Source organism: Pseudochaenichthys georgianus, chromosome 24 (assembly GCF_902827115.2).
Source record: "Pseudochaenichthys georgianus chromosome 24, fPseGeo1.2, whole genome shotgun sequence".
NCBI lineage: Eukaryota > Metazoa > Chordata > Actinopteri > Perciformes > Channichthyidae > Pseudochaenichthys > Pseudochaenichthys georgianus.
The window spans coordinates 21,112,189-21,136,283 of NC_047526.1; the positions used below are offsets into that span (position 1 = coordinate 21,112,189).

General features: G+C 37.7%; 1 protein-coding gene and 1 pseudogene across 1 annotated transcript; both read right to left on the minus strand.

Annotated features, from left to right (window-relative positions):
- Nucleotides 1–1,436: 1,436 nt before the first annotated feature.
- Nucleotides 1,437–7,759, minus strand: LOC117440223 (hydroperoxide isomerase ALOXE3-like; annotated as a pseudogene).
- A 10,108-nt stretch (nucleotides 7,760–17,867) lies between these two features.
- On the minus strand, nucleotides 17,868–23,808 carry LOC117439538 (polyunsaturated fatty acid lipoxygenase ALOX15B-like). The gene is made up of 15 exons (XM_034075468.2): nucleotides 23,728–23,808; nucleotides 23,412–23,580; nucleotides 23,041–23,233; nucleotides 22,872–22,953; nucleotides 22,640–22,762; nucleotides 22,438–22,541; nucleotides 22,201–22,373; nucleotides 21,977–22,120; nucleotides 21,686–21,889; nucleotides 21,488–21,574; nucleotides 20,257–20,423; nucleotides 19,929–20,050; nucleotides 19,173–19,273; nucleotides 18,273–18,443; nucleotides 17,868–18,176 (listed from the first exon to the last, which is right to left on the minus strand). Exons 2-15 carry the CDS (start codon nucleotides 23,556–23,558, stop codon nucleotides 17,997–17,999), a joined length of 1,998 nt encoding a protein of 665 aa, XP_033931359.1. The 5' UTR covers nucleotides 23,559–23,580; nucleotides 23,728–23,808; the 3' UTR covers nucleotides 17,868–17,996.
- Nucleotides 23,809–24,095: the final 287 nt, after the last annotated feature.

The following is a 24,095-nucleotide window of genomic DNA, read 5'->3' on the forward strand; positions in this document are numbered from 1 at the left end:
TTATGAAGTGATATGCCGCGGACTGTACTTAATGTTACTCTGATCCGGTTACTTATGTCGTGGCAGATATTTAAGTAAGCTTTCTTAACGCTAATGTTATAATAGTCAGATTGCTCTGAAGATGGAGGTGATATTCTATTAATGTTCACGTTCACACAGTCGGTGATTTTTGCCGGCCGTCTTTCCTGCAACGGCAGCTATTCTGTATTTCCTTTCTCCTGTAATATGACTTGATCGCTTTAAACTCCGCACACTGAGCTCTGATTGGTCAGCAGGCAGTGCTTTCACTGAGTTGAGCTCTTAGCCTGCAACCTAACCTGGTACCGACCAGGTTAGCCGCTAAGCATAAGTTACCATGGAGATCTAGCCTGCTAAAAAGAGAACCAGCTTCGGATGACCGGAAAGCCGGAGTTTTCCCTGAATTTAGCCGGCTAAGCGAAAATCCTGCTTCGCAGTATACCCCCCAGGTAGCTAGCTAGTCAAACACACACACTGGTTGATGTTACTAGCTAGCTAGCAAACGTCAGCTAACCGCTAGCTAACATAAAGAGTGACCTGTAATTCAATGCAGCGAAAATGAAGAGAAGGTGATGATTATAAATGTGTTTTATTGTATTGAGTGGTAGAAGTAAAGACATGTCTAACATATTCTTTGTTTGAACAACTTACTGAAAAGGTCTGCCACCAATGACAGACTGGTCACGGTGATTTACACTCAGCCTACCTGCATCAGGACTGCTGTGGGTGGGAGGCAGTTGATCAAACCATTGTGAGCGAAATGCGGGGGGGGGTCACAATCTTTGGAAACTTAAAAACTCGCTATTAAGTGTCTATAATCAGCCCAAATTCTTTCATTGCGTATTATTAATTCGATTGAAATTACATACTTATGTTTACAGTGATATATTGGGGGGGACATATCATATTTTTCATATGATCAAAAAGTGGGGGTGCAAAAGCACACGTTTGCTCCCCCAAGTCAATTGTGGGGATGCACCTGCTCCGCTTGCTCCATTGCTCAGGCGTCCATACCATGCAATGAATGAAGGGAGGGGTGCTCATTCTGTCAAAAAGAGTGACAAGCACCTGTTTGTTTCTTTTGTGACGTTTTTTTTAATACTTTTGAGTCATCTACATTAACTTACTTTAGGATAATAATAATAATAATAATAATAATAAAACCATATTAATAAAAAGATAATAATAGTGTTCTCTGGCCCCCCCTCCAGTGCTGGGTCCTTGGAATCATCCTAACCTCCCCCCCCCAGCTACGCCCCTGACTCTAGTCCTCCCTTACCAGTATCCAACAACTTACTAATTATCCATTACATCTCATCTATCTGCCCCAGCAATTATACACTACATTAAAAGTATAACTGAACTCCCAGCATGCAAAATAGGTGATGAGAAATACATGGATACAATCGCAGATCTGCTTAAATAGAAACACTGTTCTCTATCTCTGCAGGGTCCAGGTTTGTGTAGGGTCGTTCAAGATGTGAGTTTCTTGATGTTATTGCTTCACTGAGGTACGACAATTCTGCTTGGAATTCCTTTATCATCTGCTTAGGCTCAGGCTCATCAAATCGTTCCTCTGGGTATGTTCCCAAGGGAATCTGCCAGAAGGACACAATCAGGAAACAAAATTAGACTGACAAAGCAAAGTTAATGGTAAAAAAGAGAAAAACATTAAAATCAGGATAGGACATCCTTCTGTAAGTATTTATGACGCCAAACTTACATAGTCTGTGTATCTTTCTGAAAGCAACCAAGTCAATGCTGCAAACTGGACTGTCTCGCCAACATTCGGGAGGGTCTCCAGGACCGTCTTCATGCTTGAATGCCCCTTAGTGGTTGGAGGAGGTTTGCGCAGAAGGAGCGTGGCGTTGGGGGCCCAGGAGTTGTAGTCATACTAAATTATGAAAAAAAACATTATAGAAAAAAAGGCAACCTTTACTCCCTTGTAATGCTAAGCTAATGTCCTGCAAACGGAATGGTTATTGTAAAGGAAACAAAAGCAATTGGCTGGTCTGCCAAACTTATACTTGACCAATACATATTCTAACGCCCCAACTATTTACCTGCCCACTGTTTACGGCAGCATGTTGAACCGTTGTTGTGAAGATCACCATGGTTGTGAACTTAACCACTTCCTGGACAGTATGAAAGGCTGCTGGAAACCCTGTTGGCAGCACAATATGTTCATAAGTCAATCACTATGTGCATTAAAATATACTATTATAATATGTTTCATATTTACAAATGACTTCAGAATATGGGACAAATACCTGCAGCTTTGTTTCCTAAGAAGCCATGTGTGAAGACCTCACTGATCCAGTCCTGCAGCTCAGTGTCTTTATGCACCTCACTGTCTGAGGGATAATAGTGCTCCACTACCGCCTTCACAAAGCTGGCAAACACAAAACAGTTGTATTTTTAATAATATGAGCGTCTGAGAAAGTCTCTAATGGTGTTTGTACAATGAATCACTGTGGACAGTCACAATATTTATGAATGGGTAAAACCTTTTGATGATGTTCCACAGCTTCAGGCCATCATCTCTGTAGTAAAAGTCGGGGATAGACTCCAGTCCTCGTGCAGCGATGTTCTCCGGCAGACAGAGAGAGCTGTAGGTCATTTCAGAGAGATCCCTTCTCATGAGCTCCATTAGTCCAACAAATCCAAGTGAACTCTAACAAATCAAAAATACACATACCATCAGACAAGTTTCTTGACATAAAATTAGAAACCATCCAAAAAACTGAATTTAAATTGCAAGGTGTGATATGATAACATTTTTATTTATATTCACAAATATGTATTTGAAAAAGCCTTACTTTACTTAAAACCCCATCAGGTCCTAATAGACTTAGGCGCGCTCTAGTGTTTATGTGAAGAGTGTGCCGGAAGTGTGGAAACAGCAGCTGAACAGAGGAAACAAATATTAAAGTCAAAGTAAAATGCTTGATTCAGCAGACAACAGGCAGAACATCAGTGTAAACTAGAGAATGCAATTCCTGAAGAAATTGCTAGTGGGAATGCTTTATGCTGAACATCTAATGCTAAACTGCTATGCTGAAATGTAATGTGTAAGAAGAAAGTGAAGAATTTAGATTGAAATTATACATTAACACAGGGGGCTTGAATGTGTGATGAGAGAAGAAAAGAAAGTAAAAAGGCTTGGAAAAGCAGCAGAATATTTTAACTGCAAACTTCTGAACTAACTTAATGGCGTATGATCTGTCGCGATGGCAACGGCATTTGTCGACACCCCATACTACGCTTAGATGCGTTGATGGCTGCATCGTTACCAAACCTGTGAAGTTTTGGGGCGTTTGGAGCAGTTTCACTGAAGTTATGAGAAAACCGTGTTTCATGGCGAGCATTGTGTTGCCATGGCAACGGCATTTGAAGAAATCTCAAAACTGTCCCGTAGATGTCTTCACGGCTGGACTGTAAACAGCATTCCCACTAAATGAAGGAAGCTACTGTATAAGCAAACACAACTGAAAGCAGTGCTTTGACTTCTTTGAAAATATATAACCATGATAATTATAAAGTGCTTGGACTCCAACAAGTTAAGTATCACTTTTTGTTATAAAAGTTTGAGTTCTTCAATAAATACAAAATAATGGCTCATAAAACCAGTTTCCAAAGAAGATCTAGAAAGAATTGGGAGGGATGAAACCCTCTTTAATGGTCACACATGCAGAGCACACAGCACACACAGTGAATTTGTTATCTGCTTTTAACCCATCCTAGTACTAGGAGCAGTGGGCAGCTATTGTACAGCACCCGGGGAAATGGAAGTAACAAAAAAATTCTATGAAAAATAAGAAAGAAAAAAAAAAGTGAATGACAAATAACAAAATGATCTACAAGTATATCAAAGATACAAAAACAGTGAGACAAATACACACATTTAATACACACATGAAAGTTGTGTTTCATGCGTCAAAAGATGTGTTTTAAATGTGTGCAACATCTTCACGGATACCTCTCACCCCAGCCACAACCTGTTTGCACTTCTGGCATCTGGCAAGCGTTTCAAAAAGGCCTTTTTTAGAGTAGAGTCGTTTTTTTGGAATTCACATGTTGTGTTACGTTAATCTCAGCATAGCACTTTGCATTCAACCTCGCAAAGTAATGGGGTTTAATCAAGGAAACTTGTTTGCACGCATGCCTCTTTATTTTTGAACATTTCCTGTCTCAGCTTTACTATCAACCATCTCTAGTATAGACATAATATACCTGAAAATCAATCAATACAAATTCTAAGCATTATTTCAGATCAAGGGAATACAAAAAACCTGCACTACCTCTGTTGTGTGGAGTACTTATACCTTGTACATTGGGTGAATCACAGGGAAGCTGCGGAGAGCTGCGGAGAGCTGCAACAGCGAAGACCTCTGCCAGAAAGTGAGTCCTCATGAGGTGATGGACTGATTCGTGATCCATGCAATCTGCATTTTTAATGAACATCTTGGCTAGCAGCCAGTCAGTTTCTGGGTCACTGGGCAGGAAGATGGGGTTCTTCTCAGATGGTTGTTGATTCAACTGGAAATTGATAACAAAATAGATTATTAACTCTCCCTTCACGATACCTTAAAGAATGTTTTCCATAGACTGACCATGGTAAAGACCCATAACATTACATGCTGGCTTTTAAATATATTTTACAGTACCTGTATTGCAATTGGCATCAGTTTGTTTTCTGGGTTCACGTTGAACAAACAGAGACCAGCAGTCACGTGCAGAGGTTCACCATTATAGGCTGCAGGGGGAATTCCATCCATCTTCTTCTGGTCATAAAGGAACATATTGCCTTTCTGGAAAGACATAAGAAAGAAATATTTAAGACGTCATCGAGAGGTATCACAGAATTGTAATAAGTCAAGGAAGTATGACAGAGGGATAGTAAATGGACAAATCATGATTCCGAAACAAAGATTACCATCCATTTAAAGTTAATCTTCATTCATACCTCCATTTCCTTCTGCAGAGAGCTTCCCTCTTCCAGGAACGGCTTCACCATTTCCTCTGTGACCGGGAAGTTTGTGGGAAGCTCTGAGCAGCGCTTGATAACACCGGGGTTGACTCCATTCAGGAACTGATATCCATAGAAGTCATCTTCCATCCAGTGGTCTGCAACATACTCTGGAAGAATAGCAATTGATATATAAAAAATATACCAACATTATATATTGGGTTTAATACGAATAACAATTGGTTAATTTAATAAATAATATAATATCATTTTTCTAAAATGTTTTGGGGTTTTTCAGGTTCAACATAATCATCATTGTCATTGACTGTAAAGCAAAAATGTTGGTCATGTATTTAAATAATTACTTTTACTGAAATACTTAACTTTGTAGAAAACAAATAATTGTACAGAGTAGACCAGGAAAAACATCTACTGAATATCTATCTGTTGTTATGAAACCATGACATAGATGGGGTGAGTTACACTGACAACTAGTAAATGGGATAAAAAGAACATACCTGACATTGTTGTCTTTTTATACCAGAATATTTTTTTATGTCTTCAATGCTTTCCCATTGTGCAGTAGATTCTAGCAGCCCCTTAACCTTGAGTTCAATACCACTGAAGTAAAACAAGGAACAATTAGAACACAGGAATAAACAACATACAGAAATGAATTGCAATTTACCCTTTCCCTCAATATTTAAAAGTCTAGAGAATAGAGCTGTATTGTAATTAATATATACACATATATTTAAATATATTGACCCACGTCATAGCTTTTGAGTAACTGATGTCAGCTGTTCTGGAATCGGAGAAGCGGATTTCAGCTGGGAGCTCAGACACGTCATTGAAATTGTTGATGTGGGGTATTCCTTCAGCCATAATCTTCCATCTAATAAAACAAACAAAGTTACCCAAAAGCACAAAGACATTTCTACAGATAAACTTTGGCGACAAACGGCAGCTCTACTGCTCACATGGGAACTTACTCGAACAAGCTCTTTTTGAGCATCAGCTCATTCTTCCTGTGGTCAATCAACAGGGGGTGATCCTCCTCAAAAGCTTTCATTGCTGGGACATGAAAAGAACATTATAGCAGTCAAATTTAAATGTACAAAGCCAACGAGATGTAAAACACTGGTTAATATGTATGAATCAGTTATTTGGGGACATTGATGCAGACCTCTCCCTCCTCTCAGCTCCACAATTTCTCCCCTACCAATCCATCTGTAGCAGGGGTAAAGAATGACATCTCCTTCTGGAGTCGTCACCACCATTTTGGAGAAGTACCACTCATCTTCTGGGAGACATAAATACTTGTCCTTCTCAACCTTAACCAGCAGAAGTTTGCCCAGAGATAAACTGGTTTTCACGGTGTAGCTCCCTGTCTTGGAATAATAATTATAATTGTTATTATATTAATATATACTATTATAATTTTAAAAAAGCAATATCTGCTAAAAAGTCTCAGTCACAGACTATTTGTGCATATTGAAACCAAGCTACAGCCTCCTACAACGGTGTAGTCTGCGAAGTCAAAGCTTCCTTATGGTAAACTCAAACAGAATATACAGTTTATGTATATACTGCCATTTACAATATAATACAGTTCAACACATATATTATGATGTATTGCACATTGAAACTGAGATATTTGGGACAACGTAATGAAGGGAAGCATTTTAAAAGTGTAAGCCTCAGCCAAAACCAGATTATCCTTTAAAACTGTGACTTAAAAAAAAAGTGAAATGTATAATTTAACGGTACAATAAATGTGAAAGACCATTAGATTGTGTTTATATCATTTCTGCATATTGAGAGTAAGAGTTATAGCAGTTAACGTCACATAGATCGCACGTTGAAGTAAGGCAAGGCAAGGCAAGTTTATTTATATAGCACTTTTCAACACAAGGCAATTCAAAGTGCTTTACAAAAAATGAAAGACATTAAGCGTTAAAAAAGAAAAGCTAATAAAATAAACATTAAAAGGAAAAATACATGGATAAAAGTTACAGTGCAGTCTAAAATATGAATAGTTCAATTAAAAGCAGCGACAAAAAGAAAAGTCTTCTTGCTGGATTTAAAAGTAGTCAGAGTTGCAGCGGACCTGCAGGTTTCTGGGAGTTTGTTCCAGATATTTGGAGCATAATAACTGAACGCTGCTTTACCATGTTTAGTTCTGACTCTGGGGACAGAAAGCTGACCAGTCCCTGAAGACCTGAGAGATCTGGATGGTTCATAATTTAGCAGGAGGTCAGTAATGTATTTTGGGCCTAAACCACTTTCTTAGTGTTAGTGAGGACTCGAGCTGCGGCGTTCTGAATCAGCTGCAGCTTTCTAATAGATTTTTTAGTGAGACCTGCAAAGACACCATTACAGTAGTCGAGTCTACTGAAGATAAAAGCATGGACAAGTTTTTCCAAATCCTGCTGTGACATTAGTCTTTTAATCCTAGATATATTCTTTAGGTGATAGTAGGCTGATTTAGTAACTGTTTTAATGTGACTGTTGTCTAAGTAGGATTTGTGAATTCTAAATGATGACTTAAATCTAAAGTGCTTACTTGATGATGCAATCTGTTATTTACAGACAAGTGCAGATGTTTAACTGGGTTGTACTTACTGCCCCTCTTTGAAAGTCGACGCCATAGTTGTCCATCAAAGTTCGCTCACTCTGCTCCTCAGTTCCAAATAAGGTGACATACATGTAGTCCGATGTTCCTGCATATTGCATGGCACCCGTTGTCACCTCTAGCTTGTACTCAGCCATGGTTACCTGTGGATACTGTTTGGAAAAATAAACACACTTGAGTCTCTTAATTTACAGAATGAAGGCTCCAATACGCAACAAAACAAAACAATGCTGACACTGCCTGTGCATTGTGAACCTTCTTTCATGAAAATATTTTAACTTGGATACAATGCATCTACCCAAAACATATTTCTTACCTTCTAGGTCTGTCTTCTTGCTTACTGCCTCAGCACTGACTAACCTTTTTGAGACTAACGCTCCTAATGTGCATTAACTTAAAAGTGGGCGTTTGTCCCCAAACAAAGCTTCTATCCAAACATTTTGTTTTTCTGGTTTTCAAGGCGTAAACTGTACATGTAGGTTTAGAGGGGGAGGGGTGTATCAGTTGTTCTAAACCACTCATTCTGGCAAGAATAACCTACATTCCTGTAGTTTACAATATGTTTATGATGAACCACTTAATTCATAATAAACACACAAAGTGATAGACTGTCAGGATGGTTGATGCTGCTGAGTCACCAAAGGAGGACCCATATGCAATCAGTCAAGGCAGCCAGGAAGGTTCGAGTGATTTATTTACAGAAATAAAAATATACTAGCTACTTGGCATAATAATAATAATAATAATAATAATCCTTATATTTATTATAGCACTTTATCAATGACTCTCAAAGCGCTTTACAAATACACATTACACATACAGATCATACATGTACAACCTGATCTCACCAGAATGCGTGACTCCACCACGACTCCTTAACACCACAATGCGTGGTGGACTCACGAACTTTGTTACATTTGCGTGTCGGCACCAGGCAAACAAGCCCAATGTAAAGTGAATGAGGCTCCTTTGTCGTGGTGCACACACGCATTTCTACAACGTCCTTCAGGGAGCTTTTATTCTATAAAACGTTTTTAAAATATACTTTATAGCTTGTAGTAACTCGCGGGAGGCTTCTTTTATTTTATTTGTATTCATAATCATTTTTATTTTTCGTCAGAATGTATTATGTTGCATTATTTACGATTTTTTGTTCTAAAAAAACAGTGTGTAATACAACTGGGATTTTTATTAAATTAGTTAGTTTTTAAGGAAGGCCAGAGCTTCAGCTGTGTCCAATAGATTGTTCCCTTTAGTTAACGTTTTTTAAAAGAACATTATATTCCTATTTGATCATGTCCCCTTTATTGTATTACGGAGAGCAATGTGAGCGTCCATTCCAATTGGATAACGGAGGATTTTACACCCGGAAGTAAGTATTCCCCTTACTGTCGATTAATTTTACAGTGATATCTGCACTACTCATCAACTCAAAAACACCAGATTATCCTTGTTGATTACACAACATTGATTGGTTTAAATTGTGTGCAATGCTTTTGTATTTTTCCCCTTCGATTCGGAGAAACAAATATGTGTTCAGTTTAGGATGGCCGAAGACACTACACTACCCAGAATCCTCAGCTATCGTTTGGGACTCCACCATGTGCTTTGCTTGACAAACCCCGTGATTTGTCCTCAACCTCTGTGATTGGATGTTGGAGTGGCAGTGCGCGAAGTGTACGCTGAGCGACAAACAGCATTTTGAAATGGAATGAAACCCATCGACGCCACACTATTCAAAACAGGAATCGAACGTGTCCTACCCCCCCCCCCCCCCCCCCCAAATAGTGCAAGTCAATACAAAAAGAAAATTAGTAAAATAGTAAAAAGTGAAATAGTGCAATAAGAGTCTATACAAGGGATTGGAATATGATATATTAAACAAATCATTTCTAAGTAGCAGCCAGATTAATGCTATGGATGTTATTTCAAAGTTCAGGTGTTTAATAGTTTTATGGCCTGTGGGATGTCCAGCTGCAGGTGGAGAGGATGGGTGGGGTTATCTGTCTGTCCAGCTGCAGGTGGAGAGGATGGATGGGTTATCCATCATGGACAACAGCCTGTTCAGTGTCCTCCTCTCCAACACAGCTTCAAAGGGGTCCAGCTTGATGCCGATGACAGACCCAGCTTTCCTGATCACTTTATTGATCCTGCTGGTGTCACCGGCTCTGATGCTGCCCCCCCCCCCCAGCAGACCGCAGCAAAGAAGAGTGCACTGGCCACAACAGACTAGAAGATCTCCAGCATCTTGCTGCACACGTGGAAGGATCTCAGCTTCCTCAGAAAATAGAGTCTGTTCATCCCCTTCTTGTACACAGCGTCAGTATGAGGGCTTTCTTTAAGGTTAACCTGGTATTTTTACTCCACTACATTTATTTTAGTTACTTTACAGATTCTGATTAATGATGTGAAATATAAACAACCCTTAAAGCAGACTTTAGTTACACCGGAGTAAAATTCAGGGAAGGTGATTGTCAAGTGTCAACAATCAGGAGAGATATTTGATTGGAGGACTGGCTTATCTAAAGCCAGTTGAGTAGCACTTGAAATGTTTTTGCTCTATGAAGCCTGATGTACTTTTTATTCTGTTTTCTTCAAGGTTGTATTTTGTTGGTCGAACACACTTATTGTAAGTCGCTTTGGATAAAAGCGTCAGCTAAATGCAATGTAATGTAATGTAATGATTGTTGGTGCTTGAGAAGACTAAATATTTATCTGCAGATCCCTATAAAGTATATACATTACTCGTTATTCTCTACAAATTAATTAGTTAATTAAAAACTGTATATAATTGCTATTTTGGACATCCCTTTTCAAGATTTCAATATTACTCTAAACGTGTAATAACGTGCTTTAACCAGTAGGTGGTTTGGGTTAAAAAGCTGTCAAGTTTACAGTGTTAACAAAATAAAATATACTGCTGTTTCTGGTTTAGTTTACGACGGATATATTTAGTTATTGTTTTGATATTTGTAACACAAAAGCGATGGAAAAACCCCACAGCAACACAGATAGTCTTAACATGAGTAGTTAATAAAAAACAATAATATCAAACAAATTATTACTACTAACTTTATTGTGAAATTAAAACAGAACGGTAAAAGAATAGTTTCCGGTCTATTTTGAGGCCAGATCTCTGTAGATAAAGAAAGAACTACGACAGATGTGTACTATTTACAATGCATTCATGTGATGACTTTCAAAGAGTAAAGCAAGCACTGCTGAATAAAGTATGATTTATCTTTAACGAAACGTTTTTTTTCATATGGAATGCAGTTGGAGGTCAACCAATCACAGAGCTTGAGGCAACGCGGAACAATAGCTGAGGATTCTGGGTAGTGTAGTGTCTTCGGCCATCCTAAACTGAACAAATCTTTGTTTCTCCGAATCGAAGGGGAAAATTACAAAAGTATTGTACACAACTTAAACCAATCAATGTTGTGTAATCAACAAGGATAATCTGGTGTTTTTTAGTTGATGAGTCGTGCAGATATCACTGTGACATCAATCGACAGTAAGGGGAATACTTACTTCCGGGGTAAAATTCTCCGTTATCCAATGGGAATGGATGCTCACATTGCTCTCCGTAATACAATAAAGGGGACATGATCAAATTGGAATATAATGTTCTTTTAAAAAACGTTAACTAAAGGGAACAATCTATTGGACACGGCTGAAGCTCTGGCCTTCCTTAAAAACTAACTAATTTAATAAAAATCCCAGTTGTATTACACACAATGCACTGTTTTGTTAGAACAAAAAATCGTAAATAATGCAACATAATATATTCTGACGAAAAATAAAAATTATTATGAATACAAATAAAATAAAAGAAGCCTCCCGCGAGTTACTACAAGCTATAAAGTATATTTTAAAAACGTTTTATAGAATAAAAGCTCCCTGAAGGACGTTGTAGAAATGCGAGTGTGCACCACGACAAAGGAGCCTCATTCACTTTACATTGGGCTTGTTTGCGTGGTGCTGACACGCAAATGTAACAAAGTTCGTGAGTCCACCACGCATTGTGGTGTTAAGGAGTCGTGGTGGAGTCACGCATTCTGGTGAGATCAGGTTGTACATGTAATGGTCATCTACTGTGGACAATACCCACAGGAGCAAATTCGGGTGAAGTGTCTTGCCCAAGGACACAACGGCCTGACGCAGTGGGGCCCCCTTGATCTGATGATAAAACGCACAGACGACTGCGCCACCCGCGTCCCGACTTGTATAAGTCTGGGCAAACAGGAACCAAGACACGGATACAGAGCCGACAGGCAGCCCAAATGTTTGATTACAATGTGCCAATACACACAAGATAACATGTTCAAACAACAAACACAACATTACATAGTTGCTCTATTATAGCATTATAGCATTCATCTCACGATCATAAAGAAAGCTGCCGGTTTACACTGTTCTTTAGCTCAAAGTTAAATACTATATAATAATACACCATGTGTTTAGCTACTGCTTTATTTCCTAGTGTATGCTGTATTTGGATTGTCTAAATATTAAGAAAAGTGAAGAGTCATACTATATTTAAAGGAGCAAAACATATTGATGGCCTTTGATGTTTTGTACATACTTTAAGGGAGCTGTGGAATCAGCAATTGTACAGAGAGATAACAATCACTAAACTAGAAGAACTACTAAGATGCAAGCTCCTCCAGCCAACCCTGTCTCCTAAAAATTACGTTCCCACAGAACTAAACTGCATTCTCAATTACGTTTAGCTAGAAACGTATTTTCTCCCACGTTACGTTAGTTATGAACGTATCTCAAATACGTTTATTTTCTACATATCTTCTAGAAACGTATTTTCTCCCACGTTACGTTTGTTATGAACGTATCTCAAATACGTTTATTTTCTACATATCTTCTAGAAGCATATTTTCTTCCACGTTACGTTAGTTATGAATGTAACTTAAATACGTTTATTTTCTACATATCTTTGCCATTTATTGTCTTGCTTATAATAATGATAATTCGTTATTTATAAATATCATTTTAGAGCACACCTTTGAAATCGACAATCGGGCTCGATATATATAGTTAAATTAAAATCAGTAGGCGAGGCTGTAATTTCGCCAGCTGTTACTCTCATGAGCGAGGCAGAACATAATAGTTTTAACATGCCAAAAAGCTGCTGTGTCGTTTATTGCACCTCAAACATTAAAACAAATCCAGAGTTACGTGTTTCTGTACTTCCTCTAAGAAGAAAGGACAGTATCAGAACAGAAGAGCTCTGTGACTTCAGGCTTGATCGCCGTTCAAATGACAGCGCTGGTTTCCCCAAAAGTGGGCGGGGCTGTAAAGTGAAGTAGATTTACTCTCATCTATTATTCAAAACCATTCTATTTATTCTAACGTAAATTACATGCCAGTGTTTTATCTTTTATTTATTTGTTTTTATTTTAAATCGTATAATGTCTGACTTTTTTTCCGTCTGTGAGGAAAAGAAATGGGGCTCAGAGCCTCAAAATACTGAAATCTGTATTTTTTTAAAATCTTTTCCTTCTAATTTATTATTCTTTTCTAAATAACACACTGTTATTTACTCAACAATAACACACAATTATCCTTGTTTTTATTTATTCATTTAATTCTATAATCTTGGGCTTTTTAGCCGTAAATAAAGTCACCGGAAACAGACGGGACATTTTGAGCGATACACACCACAAACCCACTAAACTGATTACCCAAGATCCTCAGCTTGAAGCTTGTTGATTGGATGTTTTAGCCGCAATGCACGCTGGGATATGGTGTTGATATTATATGGAGATATGATATCCGACAACGAAAAATAAAATAATACCTAATTCAGAGTGTGCTTGCTTTTCTCTTTGGAAGTCATCACATAACGGCATTGTAATACACGGTTCGGCTGCATTAAATATTACACATCTGCCGTAATTCTTTATTTATAGAGAGAGACAAACAGGAGAACTGCTGCCAAAACTGAATACTTGACGTGGATCATAAATATATCAACAATTAAACAACATCTTCAATTTCTTTTCACAAAATACGCCTCCTTGCAGTATCAATAGTAATTCGGCTGACTTTTATATTTGATCCAATTGGTATATAGGTTACATTTACACCATAACGGTGCACAGCTGATAAAAAAGGACTTGTAGTTTTTAAAGATATTACTGATTTTCTTTGAATATAAGAATCTAAATACTGAGTTGAGAGAATAGTCAGGGGATTTGGGTGATGGGAGACACACCTATGGAATCACAATTTCAATAGCTTACTATTAAATGAAGGATAGCCTATGCCTTTCTGTCTGTGATGTTTTACAAATCAGATATTAATGTGAAGAAGTAAAACAAGAGAAATAGTATAGCAATATCCTGTAAAATTATGTAAAAACATGAATAAAATTACACATCTTCAGATGTTATACATAAGTGTCTACACTAATAATACAAAGTTATTATTAGTATGCTGTGTGTACCTTGTGTGCACCGCCTAGTGGTTAAAGCATGTTATTGAATTATTTTTGTTGAATAATCTTATTTGATCAAAACAATATTAAGAGTACATACTTTCATAGGGGGAAAGTAGAAGGTCAATGATAGAAATATAGAATATAAAAAGTCAAGAAGATACTAAGTGATCTCTACAATAAAACAGTTTAGTGCTGGATGTTCAAAGATATTAATAGGAGGATGTGCAAAACAGAAAAACGAATTAACCTTTATTAACACATTAAAAAATACTTTAGGTTAAGGTCTTCTTTTAAACAAGAAAAAAGCTCTGGGGGTATCTATCTACAGATGAATATTAAGCCTGACAAAGTACTTAACGTCTAAAATATTGCTTTCCTGCAATGTTAACTATGTTGAAACACTTATTTTAAATGATATTATACACATTAATTATACTCTTATGTATGTAGATAGAATAAGAAATGTGCAGAATATGACAGTTTAATGGTGGAGGTATACAGTACACACATATTGATAGATGTCTGTTGAGGAACCTGCGACCCAAGTTGTGTATAAGATCAATACACCTTAGAAAACCTTGAAATCTTGAAAGGGATATGCAAAATAGCCATTATACAGTTTTTAATTAACTATTAGTAGAGAATAACGAGTAATGAATATACTTTATAAAGATCTGCAGATAAATGTTTAGTCTTCTCAAGCACCAACTATCAAATATCTCTCCTGATTGTTGGCACTTGACAATCACCTTCCCTGAATTGTATTCAGGTGTAACTAAAGTCTGCTTTAAGGGTTGTTTATATTCCACATCATTAATCAGAATCTGCAAAGTAACTAAACTAAATGTAGTGGAGTAAAAATACCAGGTTAACCTCTGAATTGTAGTGGAGTAGAATAACAAAGTAACAATGAGTTGTCGTGTGGGTATATATTAATGCTGCCCATTATGGATACAAGCGATTTTCACCCATTTAGTAATTACATGTTTTAAATGTGTACACACCAATGTGTTTCCTATCGCCTAAACCTCCAGGGCTGTACACAGTTTAATACTGTCAACTTCTACATTTGGGAAAAAACGTCTTTTAAAACTACAATTCCCAGTAGAGACGTGCCATAGAGAACATGTTGCGAAACACAATAGCCAGCATGTGTAGTTCTGGGGGGGGCGTTCGAGTCCAGTTTTGAATAGTCTGCCGTGGTTTCGTTCCATTTCAAAGAGCTTGACGCTCGGCGTAACCTTGGCGCAACATCACGGGGTTTGTCAACGGGACTGTAGTCCCAAACGATAGCTGGGGATTATGGGTAGTGTAGTGTCTTGGGCCATCCTAAATCTCGAAATGTCCCGTCTGTTTCTGGTGACTTTATTTACGGCTAAAAAGCATGCTAAAATGCCCAAGATTATAGAATTAAACGAATAAATAAAAACAAGGATAATTGTGTGCTATTGTTGAGTAAATAACAGTGTGTTATTTAGAAAAGAATAACAAATTAGAAGGAAGAGATTTTAAAAAATACAGATTTCAGTATTTTGAATCTCTAAACCCCATTTCTTTTCCTCAAAGACGACAAAAAAAGTCCGACATTATACGATTTAAAATAAAAACAAATAAATAAAAAGATAAAACACTGGCATGTAATACGTTAGAATAAATAGAATGGTTTTGAATAATAGATGACAGTAAAATCTACGTCACTTTACAGCCCCGCCCACTTTTGGGGAAACCAACACTGTCATTTGAACGGCGATCAAGCCTGAAGCCACAGAGATCTTCTGTTACTGTCCTTTCTTCTTAGAGGAAGTACAGAAACACGTAACTCTGGATTTGTTTTAATGTTTGAGGTGCATTGAACGACACAGCAGCTTTTTGGCATGTTAAAACTATTATGTTCTGCCTCGCACATGAGAGTAACAGCTGGCGAAATTACAGCCTCGCCTACTGATTTTAATTTAACCATATATCGAGCCCGATTGTCGATTTCAAAGGTGTGCTCTAAAATGATATTTATAAATGACTATTATCATTATTATAAGCAAGACAATAAATGGCAAAGATATGTAGAAAATAAACGTATTTCAGATACGTTCATAAGGAACGTAACCTGGGAGAAAACATGTTTCTAGAAGATATGTAGAAAATAAACGTATTTGAGATACGTTCATAACAAACGTAACGTGGGAGTAAATACGTTTCTAGCTAAACGTAATTGAGAATGCAGTTTAGTTCTGTGGGAACGTAATTTTTAGGAGACAGGGTTGCTCCAGCCTGATGTTCTACCTTTTTGTTGTATCTCTGGTTTTCAATGGTTTGAGGGCAAGGAGCATTACATGCACAAAACCAGTCATTATGGCACCAACACATTCGGACTTTAGAAGTGTTGGACAAGCAGTTGTACAGAGATCAAAACACTGACGTCTAACTATAGGATGCATGGCATAGTCTCATTTGAAGAATTTAAACATGTATATGATAGCCAGTACAAATTGAGGGTGACCTCATCACCCAAAAGAACATTCAAATCCTAACCAACCTGAAAACGTACATGTCTTGTCTTAGAAATGTCAAAAAGCCAGACTGCATGGTGTAGTGTTGTTAGCACTATTATCCTCAAACTTGAGTCCCCCCCCCAGTAATTGACCCTGTTGATACTCAGTATTTAGATACAAAGTACACACTTCTGTTTAACTCTCTGAAATGCCGATTCATTACTCTCTCGGTCTGATTTTTAGTTCCCTGCATCTATATGCAAGTTGTTGCTGTTTCTTGAGGTGAAGTCTTGTGATTTGCTGTAGATGTAGCATCAACAGTACTGACTGACTATTCAAAGATTAAGTTAAACATCCATGCTGTTTTCAAAACCCTGTCAGGTTATTTATCAGGAAGCATTTAGTTTGAGAGCATTGGAAGGGATCAGCAAGTTTGTTCGAAGAGGGTAACATGCAATTCAAAACAACCTAGCAACAAATATTAGCAAGCACACCCTGAATATGTTCATCTTCAATAAATAAAAATCCATCCACCCGCTTCTGTATTTTTAAAGTGTAAAAAAAAGGTTCAGATTATAAAACAAGCACCAGCTCTTTGTAACTGTACCTAAACCTTGAAGGCATTGAATGACAGGGAAGCTGCAGAGTGGGACACTACTTTTTTCCAAGGATGAGTCTTTTGAAGGCATAGACTGACTGATGTTGAATTAAAGCTGTATTTTAAGTACATTTTACCAAATATTGTTGCTGTGAGATAAAACAAGAATGCTGAGACAACAGTTACGTGTCAAGATGCATACATCCTGCTCATGCATCCTGGTAGCCGCAGCCCAGGCACACATGACAACATTTCACACTGAACCTACTGCACAGGTGCAGCTTGTGAAACAAGTTATTATGCAGTACTGTTTGCGTTGAGGAGTTTTGTTTGCCACACTAAATGCTGCTGCAGTTTCTGCTAACCTCCCTCTGCTCATTCTGACCGGACTTTAAAAAAATAAATAAAAAAATGATAGTGTTACGTCTTTGTTAGATTAATAATTGTATTCGATGACCATACAAAACGTAGCCTTATACTGTACTAAAGGTGATATCGGAAGTTGCTGAACATAATCTATAGGGTAACAAAGCAATGGAGTAAAAGTCTCATTTTACTAAACACCTGTGCCTCAACCCTTATATCAGGAAAACCTACTTAATGAAGATATTTGCCATTTGTCTTTACAATTTTAACCATTTGGTTTTAGAATACTTGCAGTTGAATGGTTTGGTGAAGAGATGCACACAAAATCTACAATATAAATATGTGAAACTTTACTTTCAAGATAAGATTACAGTATAAAGATGGCAGTACATTGGACAACAAAGCGACAGCAGGTTGTTTATTTGAACCACAGTTTAAAGTATTTTCTTGGTCAAATACCAAGATTAAATTCCTGGACTGTTTTCAATTTCTTTTGGGTTCAAATAATTAAAAGGCAGCTCAAGCTTTGAGTTCCTCTCGGTAATAGCCATACTGAGGGAGGACAGCTCTGCTTGAAAATCTTCGATCATCTGTAAGGCTGCAGGCTCAGCAAAGCGTTGCTCAGGATAAGTACCGAGGGGTTCCTGGCGTGGACAAAATCCAAATGTTATGCAAGGGAATGGGACATATTTGAAAAGGTAGAGTTAGTGGTTGTGATTAATGTAACGCAGGATACTCACAAAATCACTGAAATTCCCCCTTAACGGCCATGTATATAACATTACAAGTATTGCGCTTGATTTTTTGGGCAGATATGCCAAGATGTCCTCCATGCTTGACTGTTCCTTTGTAGTTTGAGGAGCTTTGTTCAGGATAAGTGGACCATTGGGAATCCAACCTAGATGGTCAAACTTTAAAAAAAAAAATCTTAAGGGTTAGAATAAAAAAGGTATGGTTTGACATTAATAAATCTCATTTGTTCTCCTAATTTCTTTATGGTAGAGATGAATGTTGAATTACTTTAATCTCACCCATAATGTTACCAAGTAAGCTGTTACTGCTCACAACTGAGCCAGCCAGCTATCAATGTAAAATGTTACAATTGCATTGTTTTTACTCTTTGTACAAAACACAAGAGGTGTAACACTAAATCATTGAACTTTAGGTTAGGGTTAGTAGTTGTCTTCTTTGACTCTGCTTAATGTACTGTATAGCATCTTTAGCTCAAAACATGATGTTTTGTGTACATACTTTAATGGAGCTGTGGGATCATCAAAAGAGAGATAACAATCACTAAACTAGAAGAACTACTAAGATGCAAGCTCCTCCAGCCGGATTGTCTACCTTTGTTGTATCTCTATTTTCAATGGTTTGAGGGCAAGGAGCATTACATGCACAAAACCAGTCATTATGGCGCCAACACATTGGGACTTTGGAAGAAGTGTTGGACAAGCAGTTGTACAGAGATCAAAACACTGACGTCTAACTATAGGATGTACAGCATAGTCACATTTGAAGAACTTAAACATTTATATGATAGCCAGTACAAATTGAGGGTGACCTCATCACCCAAAAGAACATTCAAATCCCGAAAAAACTAGATTCTACTCACTACTTTTTTCTAAAAATGTAATATTTACCTGTCCACGGTTCCCTGCAGAATGTGAAGCTGATGACGTGAAAACCACTGTAGTGACAACCTGGATAAGTTCCTCCACAGTCTGAAGGCTTGAAGGAAATCCTGTCAAGAATGTTTGGTTAAAAGCCTACTGCACATTTCTCACAGCATCTCATCCTACTTTTGTATATTTTTTTTAAATCTCAAAATGTAATAACCAGCTTTTGTTTTTACATGCATTCTACTTACCGTCTATTTCAGAATGTGATGCTTTGTTTAAGTTTCTTAAATTTAGTTTTACAGCATATATATATATACACACACACTTTATATACATCTGCCATCTTTAATAACTGTAATATATACCGGGCTGCTAAATCATAACTGCTACAGGATTTGATCGGTATTTTTGAAAATTATGTAACTTTTTTATCATATTGTTTATTATATTATAACCAAGTACTTTAACGCATGTAAGATATGCAACACTAAGCTGTCTGTGGCTCTTTCCTGCTGTAAATTTCCCCTCTGTGGGACTAATACAGGTATTCTGAAATATCATCATCCAATCAAGATAAAGCCTTTTGGAAAGATGGATTATCCATTTAAGGCAAGTTCAAACTTAATGTGAAGGGAGGGGGTTGACTTGGCGTCTAAAGCCAATTTACATGATATTCTACAATCTGTCTAACAAAAAAAAGGACTACTGCAGGGCCTTAGGCTTTTACATACACATGTAAACATTTCGAAAGGAGCATACAACAACAAATATATATACCTGAGTCATAATTCCCCAGAAATCCATGATAAAATATCTCATTGATCCATTCCTGGAGCTCAGAATCTGCAGACACTTCACTGTCAGATGGATAATAGTATGCCACCATTGACTGGATGAAGCTGAGGACAACAATAAAATGTACCAGTATCAGGATGTGAATTGCATTTTCCCATATCTATGAGTGTGACATCTTGAGATTGTTGCTTCAATATCCAATTTCAAGTCCAGAATCTTAAGACTTGTGTCCCCCTATTTTGTCTAATGTGGCATATAATGGCATTGATCCTCAAACACCAGGGTTGACAGCTATCAAGCAGAAAGTCACCTGTTGATGATGCTCCACAGCCTCAGTGCATCATCTCTGAAATGAAAGTTGGGGATGGACTCCAGTCCTCTAGCTGCGATGTTTTCCGGCAGGCAGAGGGAGCTGTAGGTCGTTCTGGAGAGCCCCCTTCTCATTAGTTCTAGTTGTCCCTCTTCATCAAGTGAACTCTGAAACAACAAATACTGGCTACTTTTCAAATGCACAAATGTGAAATTTCATGTTCTCTACATAACATTTCTCACCGTCAAAACCCCAAACATATCTGTAGAGGCTAAGCCAACGCTTTAAGCCTCCGAGGATCCGCTATGTTGGCGTAATTGATGCACACAAAGTTTGCCAGGTGAATACAAGTCTGATACAAAGTTTCCAGTTAAATACAGTCCATTTATTTCCTTTTGACTGGTGTCCATTTCATTTGATTCATTTTCCCCCACCAAGTGTCAGCAGAAATTCAAATAATAATTCCAAAGAAATGCAAAACAAAATACATCTTAAAATATATTTTAAGATCATGTTTAATCATCCAATTTGTCTGTACATTGCTGTTTGAGTCTGTGTTCTTCTAATAAGCGTCTACAGTGTGCCGATTGAGCCGTTTTGAGCGACGTGGGTCAAGCCCCGATCTAGCCCCTCTCTCACTGTCAAAGTGAATCGTTGCTGTAAAAACTACACTGCGCATACTCACAGTATTTTTCGATTCAATGTGTGCGGCAAAAGAATAAACACCAGAGGGGCACTGTGCTGTCATACCAAACCTCATCTCATAATTCAGAGAGCTGATTGGCTGCAAGTACGTGTGCCGCGAAAATAGTACTTTGTGAAGAGGAGACGAGAGAGAGGAGCGTATAGCGATTCAAATCAGTCAAATGGAAAGAAAATGAATGAAGCTGACCATCTACTTCAGCAAGTTCATTTAAGTCATATCTCTTGTTGATCTTCTGTGTTTTGCCTATAGGCTATTGCTCTGCTGGATCGATTGATATTGTGACCTCGGTGATGACGAGTGTCTGTTTTCCTTGACTAACTGACGTGTTTTTAATGTTATGTATGTCTAGTTATTGCACACTGGGACAGGGTTGCACTCTGAATCTCGTTGTATTTTTGTACAATTACAATAAAAAGGCTTTAACTTTTTTTATTTGATCAAGATATTTAAACGGTTATAGAATTGACTATGTTGTTTAAATTGTTAATGTATGATTTCCATTTGAAATATATTTAAAAGTCATACCTTTGAAAAAAATTGACCAGGGCCAAAAAGAATCTCACGAGCAAATATGTTTATAGGAATGGTAAATCGGTGATGGGGGGTCAGCAGCTGTAAGAAAGGAGACCGTAATGAACCCACTGTAATATCATTGAGCTGATTAAAGTAAGCACATCTCATATGGCCTGCAACATTGCACTCAAAATAATAAATAGGGCTCACCTTGTGCAGGGGGTGATTCTTTGGGAGGTTGCGAAGTGTCGCCATTGTAAAAACTTCTGGCAGTAGATGAGTCCTCAGCAAATGACTGACTAATAAGTGATGGAGGGCATCTGCACTCCTTACAAACATTTTGGCCAGCATCCAGTCAGACTCCGAGTCGGTAGGCAGGAAAATTGGGTTCTCTTCTGAAGGTTGCTGACTGAGCTGAGGGTGGGAACAATTTTTTATTTTGCAGAAGGTATTAAAAAAAACAAAAAAACTGAATTGATTAAATCACAAGATATGAGAAACCTGAATTGCAATGGGGAGTAGTTTCTTCTGTGGATTTAGGTACAGCAGGCAGAGAGCAGGAGTCACCACAGTGGGTTTACCATCAATAACTTTTGTGGCAAGACCTTCCATGATCTTGTAATCACTAAGGAATATATTGCCCTTCTGTAGGAAACAAATTATTATAAAACAGATAAGTGCCAAGTTAGGACAACATTTTTATATACACTAGAAATTCACTTTACCTTCATCTCTGCATTCAAAGAACTTCCTATGGCCAAAAAAGGTTGAACCATTTCCTCTGTTAAGGGGAAGTTGGATGGCAGCTTTGAGCAACGTTGAATTATGAAGGGGTTGATTCCATTGAGAAACTGGTATCCAAAAAAGTCGTCATCCTTCCAGTGCTCCGACACATACTCTGGGACATAAATGAATCATGTATTAGTATAAAAGGTGTTTAACAGAGCAGTGAAACACTTTACCTGCCAATGGTGTCTTTTTAACCAATGAGGCCATCTTTAAGGCCTCAAAGCTTTCAAACTGCTGATTCAAATCTGTCAGACCTTTTAGTTCGAACTCAGCATATCTGGTTAAAAGAGAAGAAAAAGAGGAATCACTTGTTATTGCACTAGATATTTGTTTTAGACACTTAGTCTACAAAATAAGGTACGTTAGGGCACTTACATTTCTTTTATTGTGTTTTGGAGTTCAAAGGCTCTTGAGAATGAAAACGTACTTTCTGCAGGAAGAGCATTCTCATCTTTGATGTCCACCATGTATGGCAATCCTTCTGCATACAAAGCCCATCTGCAGAGTAAAACAGGAAATAAAAAGATACAAAAATATATAAATCCCAATCAACCGTCATTGAGGTGCACCTTGGTACACTGCAAAATTAAGTTGATTGAAGACTCACTTGTAAATTATTTTTTGTTGAACCAATTCTTTTTTCCGTTGGTCTACTAGTTTAGGATGGAGATCTTCAAAAGCCTTTGTAGCTGTGTGTTTTCAAAGAAATACATGTACATGTTCTTAAAATGTACATGACATATAGCTTCTAACAATTTGGGAATTACTTCACTAACCTCTTCCCCCTCTCAACAACACAATATCCCCCTTGGAAAGCCAACGGTGACAGGGGAAAATCATTTCATCCCCCTCAGGTGTTGTCACCACTATTGTGGAGCAAAACCAATCCTTTTCCAAAGGATCTTTCTCCATTTTTAGGAAGAGAAGACATCCCAACGTAAAAAGTGTAGTCACAGCAAACGTTCCCACCTGGTGTTGTAAAGGAAGATGCATTCAGGATTCAATATGGACATATATTAAGCTTCTACCAAACAGTTTCCACCCTTAACTTTTGTCCTGAATTCAAATAAAAATGCTGGAACTCCTTAATAATGTTAAGAGAAAAAAAGATATGGACTATTACAATTCATTTAGTTTTAGAAATTACCTTTCCATTTGTATCATCCAATCCCAAACTCATCAACTGAGTGCGCTCCGATTGCCTTTCAGTGCCGATCAGGGTAACATACAAGTTATCAAATGTGCCTGCATACAGCATGCTTCCTGTGGTCACTTTCAGAGTGTACTCTGCCATAATGCCTGGCTAGCTACAACAACTGAAACACAATGGATAACAAACAACAATGATTACATGCAGTATAGCTTTTCTCCACTCCAAAACATTCAGATATGACCGCATCTAACATGCACAATCATTGAGTGTTCTTGTTGAACTGATAAAGCCCCATAGACAGGTAACCCACCTTTTCAGTTGAACCACCACACAGGTGTAGCAGGACTGGGATTGAGCAATTTGAAAGGAAATCACAGGTGTTGAGCATTCCCTAATCAAGAGTGTTGAGACCTCAGAGTGAGTTGTTTTCTATAAGGTCCATCAAAGAGGCCCAGAGTGAGAATCTGTCTCAAACACATTAAAACAGTAAGGAAGTTAAGTTGCTCTTATTATCACTATTTAGAATAAGTGCCATTCATAAATGTAACTTTAGGTAACTTTTAAGGTATCTTAATTCATTCAGAAGTGACCAGCAGAGGCCGCAGCTACACACATGCCATATCTTGGAAATTATTAATAAAAAGGATGGCCGCACACCAAAACAACATAGAAAAGTTA